Source organism: Lactuca serriola, chromosome 5, assembly GCF_051521515.1.
Source record: "Lactuca serriola cultivar US96UC23 chromosome 5, Lser_US96UC23_V15, whole genome shotgun sequence".
Taxonomy (NCBI): Eukaryota; Viridiplantae; Streptophyta; class Magnoliopsida; order Asterales; family Asteraceae; genus Lactuca; species Lactuca serriola.
This window is the reverse complement of record NC_136412.1, coordinates 78,024,605-78,037,349: the sequence shown is the minus strand read 5'-3', so window position 1 is coordinate 78,037,349 and position 12,745 is coordinate 78,024,605. Positions and strand designations below refer to the sequence as shown.

Sequence of the window (12,745 nt, the reverse complement as noted above, 5' to 3'; positions counted from 1 at the left end):
TGTTTAAAACTCTTTATCAAATTGCTTTATACACTGTATGTTTCTTTTCAAACTCTGTTACAAATGTATTTCAAACAAAGGTTTCCTTTATACTTAAACTGTTTATTCAAACAAAATACTTTCAAACCGTTTTATAAATTGACATCAAGTCGATCCTTTTCTTAGATATTAATCTTTTTCAAAGGTTTTACAAAACTTCTTTTATGCTTTTATATTATCAAATGCATGCCCATATATGTATAGTTATATAAGTAATGTTTAAAGGACTTAGGAAGGCTAACTCACTCAATTTCCTTTTCCTCGTTGGGATGTGGCTATGGGGTATCGGTTATCCGTCTGAATGTCGTCTAAATATTAGTTATATATCATGTAGACATATATAGACATAAAAGTTTTCCTCAGTCAGTTCGGTACCTTTGGGTAGCAAAGGCATACTTCAGGTTATACACGTACATTACTAGTAACTATAATAGGTGTAGTTAGGAGATACTATTTACCATTCCAAGTACAAGGAATCACACAAGAGTCAGTTCATTCATGAGTCTATACAATACATTACATGTTATATGAATATGTTTACATAGATACGCTTACATGAATACGTTTACATAGATACGCTTACATGAATCCTCTTACATGGATACTTTTACCTAGATACTATATATGAGATACTATTACATATTATACATGTAGATTAGATCTGTCTATCCTAGTACAAAAGGATACTTTGCGGGACTAACCATTCCGATAACCTCTGTTAGCTACAGAGGTAGATGCACATCTACGGATGTCTACGGTTGATACCATTATAGGTATACTTTAAGGGACTAACTATTCCTAAACCCAGCTGTTAGCAACAGAGGTAAATGTACATCTTCGGATGACTACAGTTAATACTATTCGGTAATTTCTATGCCGTGTATATCCTAGTACCAAAGGATAATACTTGAGTTATTAGCTCATTTCATTTACTTTGTGATACATTCACATAAACGACGAGGTAGACTAATACTTATATAATTATATTATTACCTTTATTTTGTGACACATTTACATAATCAATGAGGTAGACTATAGTTTTATAATAACAGTTAAACAGGGAAAAACCGTCACATTTACAGTAATGTGCACTTTCAAAACATTCGGGTCTTGGTAGAATACTACTTTCAAAACAGTCTAGTCTTGGTAGAAGACTACTCTTTATACTAATAGAAATCATAGGGATTTGCTAGGGTGTTCAAACGTTTTCAACTACTTTCAAACAGTTCATACTTATACATACTTTTTCCAAATGTCTACAAGTCTTTACTTTCCAGTTTTACAAATCAAAGACACATTAATACTTATGAATTCACCAACTTTATTGTTGATACTCGCTTTCAAAATACTTGTATTCTCAGGTCACAAATAGACAGGTACGACGACTAGGTTTTGTGAAGACGGAGAAATCAAGACTCCTATTTTATTTTGATTGTTCATTATGTTGTCTTATACTATGAAAGAACACACTTGTAATTAAAATTATACTATTAATGCAATGGATGATGTTGTTGCTTGTTTACTAATTTGCATTGTTGTGATACATTACATGACGTCCTCCGCCCTATAACGTTTCCGCCGTTCTCGGTTTTGGGGTGTGACAACATGCAAGAGCATAAACTTTCCAACTTTATGGATTAAGACACTTTTATGATCTTGGATCTAAGTTTTGGACGTTAAATCTTAATGGATCAAGACACAGGAGAATCAATGGGCTGATTGACCAGTACGTCGGGCGTACTCTAGAGTACGCTGCGCGTATTGGGCCAGTGCCTTGATTTCGGATCATCAGCGTACGCCGGGCGTACGAGCCATATACGTCGCGCATACGCAATCTGTGGACTTGGGAGATTTTTGGGCTCGAGACTTGTTGGGATTTTGACTTGTTTAGGATTGGGCCTCGGGCCTAACTGTTGTAACAAGACATTTTTGGGCTTTAGGCCATTTTGGGTGTTCTTGGGCCATATTGGGCCTTATGGGCTTTGTAGTTGGGCTTGGAATGCATTTTTGGGCTTGCATGGATTTAGGCCTTGGTGGGAAGGAGGTCCAATGAGGCAGGGGTGAAGAAACCCTTTTTACCTTAAGTCAAGAATTAGGGTTTGGACTTTCGGGTTAGAATATTAGCCTAATTTCTTTTTTATACTTATGCCTTAGGGAAATGATTTTCCGAGTCATCCGCTGAGTACGATTTGATACCTTTTGTTTGAGGTGATTTTCCTTCACGGTATCCGTGGGTCGAAGGCACCAATGTTGGCCCACTAGTTTATGTTGTAGTATGATGGTTGACTTTGTGACAAGTGTCGGTTATGCTTGTTTTGCTTGATGACTTTGTGATTCTTTGTTATGATATTATATGGTAGTGGTAGGGGTGAAATAGACCTGGTATCCGGTTGAAATAGACCGAAAGGGATTGCAAGCCCCCATATATGCTTGTCAGTGTCCGATTGAAATAGACCGAAGAGTATTGCAAACACCCAAATATGCTTGACAGTATCCGGTTGAAATAGACCGAAGGGGATTTCAAGCACCCATATATGCTTGACTGTATGTTTGTATGATATGAAGTATTTTGGGGGAGCTCACTAAGCTTTGAGCTTACAGTTTTCAGTTTATGTTTCAGGTATTTCCAGTTCAAAGGGGAGGGGCTCAGTCTGATCGCAACACATCACCCTATGATTTCTGCTTTTTGAGATTTTGGAAATTTCTACTTTGATAATATGTTGCTATGATACACTTTTGACTGATTTGATATGAATATTGTATGTTTTGAATGAATTAAAAAAAAAACAAAATTTTTATCTATATTTTTAGGACGTTACAGACATACATCAAATTAATAAGAAATTAGAAAAATAATTACCTCATACATATGATATATCAAGTTAATTATTAAAGTTTCAATCATCGTTAAGCATACATTAGATTAATTAGAAATCAGAAAAACAATCACCTCAAAAATTTAAGAAAATATTATAACAAGTAGATGGGCAAAAAACCATTGCACAACAAGAACTCTTTAAAAGAACGGACTTGCAGCACCATCGTTTTTTGGAAGATAGGAATTTTTTGAAAATAATATCCTTTTATTTTTATTGCAACATTGTGCTATAAAAATATTAATCGAACGATATATACATCATTCATATAAAATGCAATTTTCATCGTTGAGCTTTTAATTGTATATCCTACGACCAATGGTACAACTAATTATATTTTAAAAAGTGTGACTATGAAAAAGCTATAATAAATTATATTAGCTTGGTTGTGAATGTAGCCTGTACCTCCTTATTTAGTTATTTATTTTATTTTTTCCAACTTAGCATATATATATATATATATATATATATATATATATATATATATATATATATATATATATATATATATATATATATATAACAAACATAAGCGAGAATATAAAGCAATTGTTGAACTTTGATATCAAACTATGTATGTTTTTAACCCAAACACAACAATGTAAAATTTTAATCTAAAAACAGCGTATTTTTATTTTATTCTAAAACAACATTTTTTTAAACACTAACATAATTTATTTTAACATAAAGGATGTGTTTGACAAAACTAGCTGTTAGCTGGAAGCGAGTAGTAGGTAGTTGGTAGCGGGTAGCTGGTAGCGAAAAACTATAATTTTTATTTGTTATATGAGTGTTTGCCAAAAATAGCTGGAGGCTTTTGAAATATATAAAATTACATAAAATAACAACCGATTAAAAATAAATAAAAATATAAATATATTTTTAAGGGTAATTATGGAAATTGATTTCAAAAGCTTAGTAACGTTTTGTTAAGGTGTTTGACATGAAGCTTTTGGAAGCGTTTAAGAGCTTCTAGCTTTTGGCTTTTGACAAAACGCTCTATTTTAAACAAAAAGTTTCGTTTGACAGTACAAACGTTTAACTTTTAATTTTAAGTAAACGCTCTGATTCTAAAAGCTACTTCATGTAACATTTAACAAAACGCTACTGAGCTTTTGAAATCAATTTCCATAATTACCCTTAAAATGTATTTATATATTTATTTATTTTTAATCAATTGTCGTTTTATGTAATTTTATATATTTCAAAAGCTTTCAGTTACTTTTGCCAAATATTCATATAACAAATAAAAGTACAACTTCTCGCTATCAGCTACCTGCTACACGCTACACGCTACCAGCTAACCGCTATCCGCTTCTAGCTAACATATATTTTTGCCAAAGACGCCCTAAATGCTACATGAAGTCACTTTTAGATTTGAAGTGTTTTGTTTAAACTAAAAGCTAAACGCTCATACTACTAAACGAAACTTTTTGTTTAAACTAGAGCCTTTTGTCAAAAGCTAAAAGCTAGAAGCTCCCAAACGCTTCCAAAAGCTCCGTGCCAAACACACCCAAAATAACGGATACTTAGAATTTTAAACCAAAATAACAACGTAGTTTAAAGTTTTCCTCATAGAGGCAAACTTTTATTTTAAATAAAAGCAAAAAATGCTCTTTTCTTTTTAACAAAAAAACAAGGTAATTTTATTTTTAAAGTAAAACAATCTCATTTTTAAACCGAAAACAACAACATACTTTAAGTTTTAAACCAAAACAACTATGTCCACATGAAACTCTTCAATGAAAACAAATATTTGACGTCTACCCCAAAAAAGTTAATCTCCTTAATGAAACTAATTGTAGAAATAAAACTAATTGTGGCCAACATTGTGCATAAATCATATTAATATAAATATATAGAAAAACAAATATAGAAAAAATAGAGATACAAGAGATCCTTCACTCGAGTTCACAACCAGATGTCAATATATCAACTGCGGCTAAACTCCAAGTAGAAGATTTTAAATTATGAGTAAAATACAAAAAAACTTGACTCTTTTTTTTCTCACCTGTTGACATTTATTTGACTCAACCGTATCTGATGACGTGTTCCGGTAAACCCTCAAACCTCGTTGCGAAAAATTCTAACCGCGTGATCCGAATATGCAAAATAATCAAGCAGTAATCGACTTGCCACGTGTCTTTTCTTGATTGGCTACTTTTACTTTCCGATTTTCTTTTTTTTCGGTAATGCAAAAAACGGGAGAAGGAATAAGAAACAGCGATCACGGATCGAAACCCAAAGATCTAGATAGGGACATAGGTGTTTTTGACTGTTTGATCTCTGATTTTTTTTTTCCTTGCAAATTAGGTGGTGGTGTTCTTTCTGAATTTGCCGTTTGTATAACCGGACGAAATCCGGCTGGAAATAATAAATCCAATCAAGTTTCCGGTGATTTATAGGGTTTCGATTTATACTGAAAGAGATGGTGAATTCAATGGTGGAAAGAGCAACAAGCAGCATGCTTATTGGACCTGATTGGTCGATGAATACTGAAATCTGTGATATCTGCAATCATGATCCTGCGTATGTTCTCGCTCTTCTTCGATCTTGTTCTATTTGTAAATCATGTTTAGTAATACGAACTGATCTTGTTTCTTTATCTTTTACTTGTAATGCTGAACATTAAAACCGACATATTTGTGTTTCTATTGAAATTTGAGTAGGTTCTGATGAAATGGATTACTTTGGACTGGAGGTTGTGTAGGAATGTGCGATTTTAGGGTTTATTTGGCTATAAATTGTTAGAACTAAATGATTTGAGCAAGATTAAAGAAGTTAGATTGAAGTGAAACTGGAAATCTATAAGTCTGTTATTTCTCTTCAATAATGTTAGGTATAATTGTATTTGTAAGGAACTGGGTTTAGTGAAGGGTTGAGTTGGCATGGAAATTGGGATTTTGGGGCTGTTTTTGACCTTGCTCAGCTACACATTATTCTGCACATCTCAATTGTGATTTGTGTGTATTTGCTCTACCCTTTGTTTTGTATATGATATACTCTGATGTGTATACAAAATCTGAATTTAAATTGACCTGTACCAGCTCCATATCATTGATATTTTTACTAGCATTGATATCATGAATGCTCATTTAAATCCTAGACTTGTTTAGAAATAGTATAATGAGAGCACAAAGTAAGGTCCTCAATGTCGAGGGGATGAATGCTACGAAGGAAGGAAAAAATAACAGACAAAGTATCCTTCCATGTGATGCTTGCTATTAATTAGGTAAGGATAAAATCAGGTCCTTGATTAAACCTATATCCTATATGCATGTTGTTCTAGTCTAAGGCTAGTCGAAGTTATGAGCATTACAACACACCCCTTTAATGAAGGAAGGAATTCAATTAATTAAGGACTATCAGCATAGGTAGATCAGCTTTAGCAAAGAAAATTGTTCTGTTTCTTATGTTCATATTTTGTTGTTATCGGAAGATCAAGCAAATATGTATATCTCTTCATAGCTTATCTTCAATATACTCATTTTTATTGCTTGTGTGTATGTACGAAAGTTCATGCATATGGTATTAACATTGATGTAATTGCTATTCAGGCAAGCTAAGGATGTTGTTAAAGGCATAAAAAAGCGTCTTGGAAGCAAGAATCCAAAAGTTCAACTTCTTGTATTAACAGTAAGCACAAAGAAAACTACTGCTCTTATCTTTCTAGATCTTTACCAATCACTTTACTTTTAGACCCAATATTTAATTTCTCTCGAGGGTGACTTTATTGCATTGTTAGTTGAATACCCCCCAAAAAGTTGTTAAAGAAATACATACCACATGTTTAATTTTCAAGACCTTTTTCTTAATGGATTCACATAAAGATCTTCATCTTGTTTACTGTGTTTAAGCTTTTGGAAACAATTATGAAGAACTGTGGGGATTTTGTCCATATGCATGTAGCTGAGAGAGATCTGCTTCATGAGATGGTGAAAATAGTAAAAAAGAAGGTTAGAACTATTATCTTTTAAGCAATTTGCTATAGTGAATTGTTGTTTGACATAAATAATAATCTTGTGAACTGCAGCCTGATTTTCATGTAAAAGAGAAGATCTTAATTCTAATAGACACTTGGCAAGAAGGGTTTGGAGGATCAAGGGCAAGGTACCCACAATACTATGCAGCATATCATGAATTATTGGTAAGTTAAGTTAGAAAAATATAAATTTTCTTGAACTTTTTGATTGAGATTTCTTGGAAGAAATATATTTTTTCTTGATTTATGTTGCTCTATACGTTTCAGCGCCTTGGAGCAGTTTTTCCACAGAGGACTGACAGACCAGCGCCAGCTGTCACAAACCCACAAACACAAAGTAGGTCTTCATTTACAAATAATCCAGAAAATGGAAATGAAGCAGGCGAGTCTTCTGTAGAGGCTGAGTTTCCAACCTTGAGGTATATCTAGAAATCACATTTTAAGCTTCTTGTCTTAAAAGCATTTTGTTTTCTTGTTCATATATGTTCCACTTGAATAGTTACTATTTAAAATATGTCAAGTGTAGTTTTGTCTTATTCTGTTTTTTCTTTTCAGCTTGACAGAACTGCAGAATGCACGTGGTATCATGGATGTCCTTGCAGAAATGCTGACTGCAATAGATCCAGAAAAGAAAGAGGTAAAGTTTTTTTTTTAAAAAAATTTACGATTTTACCCCTCAAGTTTGATTTAAGTCTTCTTTTGAAAATTGGAATCAGGGACTAAGACAAGAGGTCATTGTAGACTTGGTGGAACAATGTAGTACATACAAGCGAAGAGTAGTACACCTTGTGAACTCAACATCGTAAGTACACCTTGTATAAATAGCATTCTATTTCCATTTTTCTTTTTCTTATTTAGGACATTGTAGTTTGAAAAATCTACCCAATTATAGCAGTGAAATTTGCTTTTGACATTGCTATAAAAGGGAAGAATGGAAGTAGGATTCTGTAAAAAACAAATCAATGAAAGTACGTTGCTATTTCTAGCATTTAACCGTTTTGTGACAGGGATGAATCGCTTTTATGTCAAGGCTTAGCTTTGAATGATGACTTGCAGCGGGTCCTAGCGAAACATGAAGCACTTGTTTCAGGAACACCTGTCCCTGTAGAAAAGTCAAAGCCTGAAACTAGTCAAGCATTGGTCCCTGTGGATGATCTTCTTATTGATACAGGAGACACCAAACAATCAGGGTAATCAAGTTTATAATGTCATAATTGTATTCCAATGTTGGGCTAAAAAAAAATTCCCTGTATTATGCTCAGGTCAACCACCAGCAACGGTTTAGAGGCGGATTTCCTTGCCATTACTCCGGTAACAACCACCGCCCCACCGCCAACAACTCCGGTGACAGTCAACCCCAAGTTTGACCTTCTGAGTGGGGACGACTTTGGCTCACCAACTCCTGAAAACTCCCTAGCCATTGTACCCACGGGTGAACCTGAGTCGACCACCACCCCTCCACCTCAGTATAATAACGCCCTAGCCCTAGTGGACATGCTTTCACAGAATAACATGCCAGCTGGACAAGGACAAACATATTCTTCTTCACCTCAACTACAACAGTCCCAAAATTTTCCACCTCACCAATCATTACTTTACCCCAACGCAAATACTTTGCCACCACAATATGAGCCACAGACCACGTATAATCAAGGAGCTACTTCTTCCTGGAATGGTAGGAGTTATACTTTTTGCTTACTGTTTATATAAAAATAACAATCTGCTTTTGACTTTTATTATGTTATGAATAACAAACATAACATCTCAGGGTCAGGTGGTCCAACAAGTGATGGAGTAGGACTACCACCACCTCCATGGGAAGCTCAATCAACTGATGATAACCAATCAGTAGCCCCTCAGCCTCAAGTGGGGCTACAAATACAAACAAACGATCAGGGAATGGGCATGTACATGCAGCAACAGCAGCCAATCACATATCCTCAACAACAACAACAATTACAATTTCAAGGACAACAGCAGGTGATGGGATTGGGGATGCAACAGCAATTTCAACCCACCGGTCAAATGTACCCACAACAACAACAACAACAACCACAACCACAACCACAACCACCCATGTATGCTGCTAACCAAATGCCGTACGGTTACAACACCAACAACTACGGTTACGGTGCTGCTAACTATGGTTACCAGCAACAACAAAACACGCAGCAGTTTCAGTTTGTTGACCAGAGAATGTCAGGGTTATCGGTTAGAGACAACAGTGGTTATATGAACAACACTAGTACGGTTTACACGGGCCCCTCCATGGCTAATGCGTCCTATGTCCATGTCCCATCTGGGAAGCCTACAAAGGCTGAAGATAAGTTTTTCGGAGACTTGGTTGATTTTGGGAAGCCTAATAAGCCTAACAAAACCACCACCAGCTGAGATTATGAGTTATATCCTCCTCCTCCTCCTACTACTACTACTATATACTTGATTCCTTTTTTGTTTCTTTTTTCATCGTATATTTTATATTCTTGTTTCTTGGCTGCTGCTGCTTTTTATATCTGTTTCCAAATTTTATTTTTCCTCATGCGGATTTGTACATTTTACATTTTACATTTTACATGTTTCAGAGGAAACTGCAAACATCTCTTGCTTGCCAATAAGCTCTTTTCTTGTTTTCTACGTTCTGTAAATTTTCTTCTTGTGTTTTGATGTGTATTGGATTGGGACTGAGAGTTATGTCATTGGAGCAAAAAATTGTCATTTTTTGTACTATCCAAAAAGACGATATTGGAATTTATTATTAAATATGCATGTGAAGAAGAAGACATGGATGCTTTTCTCATGCTAGCTATTGAAAATAGCTTTTAAAATTGATTAAGTTCAACAAATGAACAAGAATTTTCGTAGTTTTAAAATTGGAAGGACATTTTTTTCTAAGGTTCAGAACGTTTTTCAGGAAAGAAACTGATAAATTTGACTTCAAGCTGCCAACAAATGCAATTTAATATCTTAAAGAAAAATTAAATATCCTCCTATATTAGTCATAAGATGATGACACATGTAACCCTTAATTCTCTCTCTTAATCCCCTTTTGATTTTGACACATGTCTTCATCTAGTGATAGTGAGTAGGAAGATATTTGATTTCTGTTAATGGTATTTCAGTTTCTGCCAAAATGGTTAGCAATCTTGTAGAATAACAATTACATTTTTTGAAAATCAGGTATCTGGTTGCAACACATTAATTTTTAAAGAAAATCAGAAAGTATAATGGTTTTAATGGATACAAAAGTAACATAACAGTTTTTTTGGGTTCGAAGGATAATACGTAGGAGTTTTCTAGCAATTTCGCTAAAATATATTAGACAAGATGACATGAAGACAAATTTGGAAAGAGTAAGAACTAAATGAGAAAAGAATCGACTTTCTGATAGGCCCATATACATTCTTGAATTAGACACAAATTCCATTGATAATCAAGCTATGAAACTGATAAAAGGTATTAGGGTTTTCCCATTCATTAGAACGTCCATTTTATATCAAGTCAAAAAAACACACCCACAAATCACTTACCGAATTAAGTTGTGTCCATTAAATAAAGAAGAAAGAACAAGTCACTGGCTGCATTTGACTAAAGAAAATAGAACATTGTTCCAGGTTTCTGCCAGACTATTTCTCCTAATAACAGGAGCAAGAAAGCAAGACAACAGTAATCAATATGTAAAAAGACAAAAGAACCCTCCAAATTCTTGAAAACAGTCCTCAGTTCACTGAATTGATAGCAGTTGCTGTCATAAAGGCATCGAGATACCTGCAACAAACAAAAGTAACAAACGTTATACTATTCACTTTACACCACTTGGTTTCTTACATAAATTGTTAATATTTAACAAATTAGTTTTACACTAATATGTCATCAGAAAAATATCATCGAGAGCTTAAGAATATGTCCAATGTTGAATATTATATTTAATAAATATACATTGTAGCAAGATTTTTTTTTATACATTTATACTTAACACAATCCCTCAAATCTTATACAATAGATGTGATCATTTAATTATAAAATCATGATTGATCTTTTTGTGCTTATTCGCTTAATTGAGGATCAAAAGAAGCATAAGTTGTTCATTTAAATAATAAATACATAGACTTGAATATATCTGCATTATTTCATACAATTATATGTTCTAAAAAGCTAGTTTCATATGTTAATTGATAATATTACTTCAAAACGACTGAAAAGATTCCCTCTAAATTAGTCCCTTAACCTATCCTTAAACCTTTGCATTAAATACTGGAACCAAGAAACAAGTGCAGTAATAATAAATGCAAGAAATGAAAGCTTACTTTCATTGATTTTGAAAGTATAATGACTTGAGAAGAAAAAACAATGAAAGTACAATATTGTAATAGAAAGAAATGTAAGTAGGATGTTATCAGCTATATTATGACTTGTTATTTCTAGTATTTAACCCTTTTCTTAATTACTGGAATCAATAAACAAGTGTAGTAATAACGATGAATTGGATTCTCAATAAACATTGAAATTACCTAGTGGAATCAAACCCCAGCTTTGAGACTCAACTGAAAGAGCCGAAGTCAGTCGGCAGGAAGCAATTGCAGAGTGCAAAGGCATCATCGATAACAAAGAGCTCAGTTGCACCGGTAATCTAATCAACAAACACAAAACCCAACAAAAATCACCATTTCCATCATTCGTTGAATGACTTGAATCAGACGCAGATATAAATTACGAGAATTGTTATGAAACCTACAAGCAGATTCACTAAGACCGATGAATGAAAGGAAGGGTATGATCAATAACCTTGAAGTAGCAGAAATGCGTTTTGTTGAAGGATTGGAAGGAGGTGAAGTGGCTGATTTTAATGGAGTTGTGGGGTGCTTCCCGTTGAATATCTTGCTGGTAAAACGAGAACATAACCTTGAAATAACAGCTCTTGACGTCGAAGCAGACATTTGTGCTGATTTCAAAAGGGGGTTTATGCGATTGCAAGAATGGGGTTTAGGTTCTTCAAATGCATATCACAAGCTCACTTTTATCGAATTCTAACCCCTCCGAGTATTTTGGAAATTTTTTAATAAAATCTTAAATTTATTTTTATTAATGAAATATCTTGATTTTTTTAATTTTTTAATATAAAAACCAAGAAACCAATTAATTTATTACTTTTAGCCTATTTTGACATGTTTAACAGGTCATAGGTCATAGGACCAAATCGTTAGTTTTTTCAAAATAATGGAACTTTTCTTAAGATTTCTTCAAAACTAATATATAATGTATAAACATATTCTTTTTATGTATTTATATCTATTTTTACTTACTTTTGTATTTTTTAAGTTTATATATATATAGTTCAATCGGTCAGAGCACCGCCCTGTCAAGGCGGAAGTTGCGGGTTCGAGCCCCGTCAGTCCCGACGCCGGATTAAAGATCCCTCACTGCACACTTTAGATATAATGAAAACCTTTAGTTTAGGAGCCAATCAAGACCTCTGAGAACCCCGAAAAGCTCTAGCCCATTTACTACCGAAACTATATATATATATATATATATATATATATATATATATATATATATATAGAGAGAGAGAGAGAGAGAGAGAGAGAGAGAATAAATGTTTATGGGAATTGGGAAATCTTATTGAGAGTATCAAGTTCAAGACGACGCTTCAAGAGTTCAATATTTCGACTCCTCATTTCATTAAGCATTGAATCACTGTTCATCGTCTCATTCTCTCTCTAGTCTCTTCTCAGCTTCTCCTACAATCAAGAACTCATTATAAAAGATGCAGCCACACACGAAAATTATTCTTTGTCACTTAAGCCCTTCATTCCTCTTTGATTCTTGTTCAGTTCAATATTCAAACTTC

At 33.8% G+C, this 12,745-nt stretch overlaps 2 protein-coding genes across 2 annotated transcripts; one reads left to right on the top strand and one right to left on the bottom strand.

Moving 5' to 3' along the window:
* The first annotated feature begins 5,121 nt into the window (after positions 1-5,121).
* Positions 5,122-9,529, top strand: LOC145052665 (TOM1-like protein 9). Its single transcript, XM_079000519.1, has 10 exons — positions 5,122-5,444; positions 6,473-6,551; positions 6,773-6,871; positions 6,949-7,062; positions 7,165-7,316; positions 7,453-7,534; positions 7,614-7,699; positions 7,905-8,087; positions 8,160-8,572; positions 8,666-9,529. The coding sequence occupies exons 1-10, from the start codon at positions 5,344-5,346 to the stop codon at positions 9,286-9,288; spliced, it is 1,932 nt and encodes a 643-aa protein (XP_078856645.1). The 5' UTR covers positions 5,122-5,343; the 3' UTR covers positions 9,289-9,529.
* Positions 9,530-10,420: 891 nt separating this feature from the next.
* Positions 10,421-11,922, bottom strand: LOC145052666 (uncharacterized). The gene is made up of 3 exons (XM_079000520.1): positions 11,680-11,922; positions 11,406-11,524; positions 10,421-10,662 (listed from the first exon to the last, which is right to left on the bottom strand). Exons 1-3 carry the CDS (start codon positions 11,829-11,831, stop codon positions 10,643-10,645), a joined length of 291 nt encoding a protein of 96 aa, XP_078856646.1. The 5' UTR covers positions 11,832-11,922; the 3' UTR covers positions 10,421-10,642.
* Between the last annotated feature and the right edge of the window lie 823 nt (positions 11,923-12,745).

Excerpts from the sequence above, each read along its gene's own strand:
- LOC145052665 (XM_079000519.1), top strand. The coding sequence starts at position 5,344 with ATGGTGAATTCAATGGTGGAAAGAGCAACAAGCAGCATGCTTATTGGA. Across the intron at positions 7,063-7,164 it reads CAGCATATCATGAATTATTG|CGCCTTGGAGCAGTTTTTCC; the intron begins GTAAGTTAAGTT and ends TATACGTTTCAG. Across the intron at positions 8,573-8,665 it reads AGCTACTTCTTCCTGGAATG|GGTCAGGTGGTCCAACAAGT; the intron begins GTAGGAGTTATA and ends ATAACATCTCAG.
- LOC145052666 (XM_079000520.1), bottom strand. The coding sequence starts at position 11,831 with ATGTCTGCTTCGACGTCAAGAGCTGTTATTTCAAGGTTATGTTCTCGT. Across the intron at positions 11,525-11,679 it reads CGCATTTCTGCTACTTCAAG|ATTACCGGTGCAACTGAGCT; the intron begins GTTATTGATCAT and ends TTTGTTGATTAG. Across the intron at positions 10,663-11,405 it reads CTGGGGTTTGATTCCACTAG|GTATCTCGATGCCTTTATGA; the intron begins GTAATTTCAATG and ends TGTTTGTTGCAG.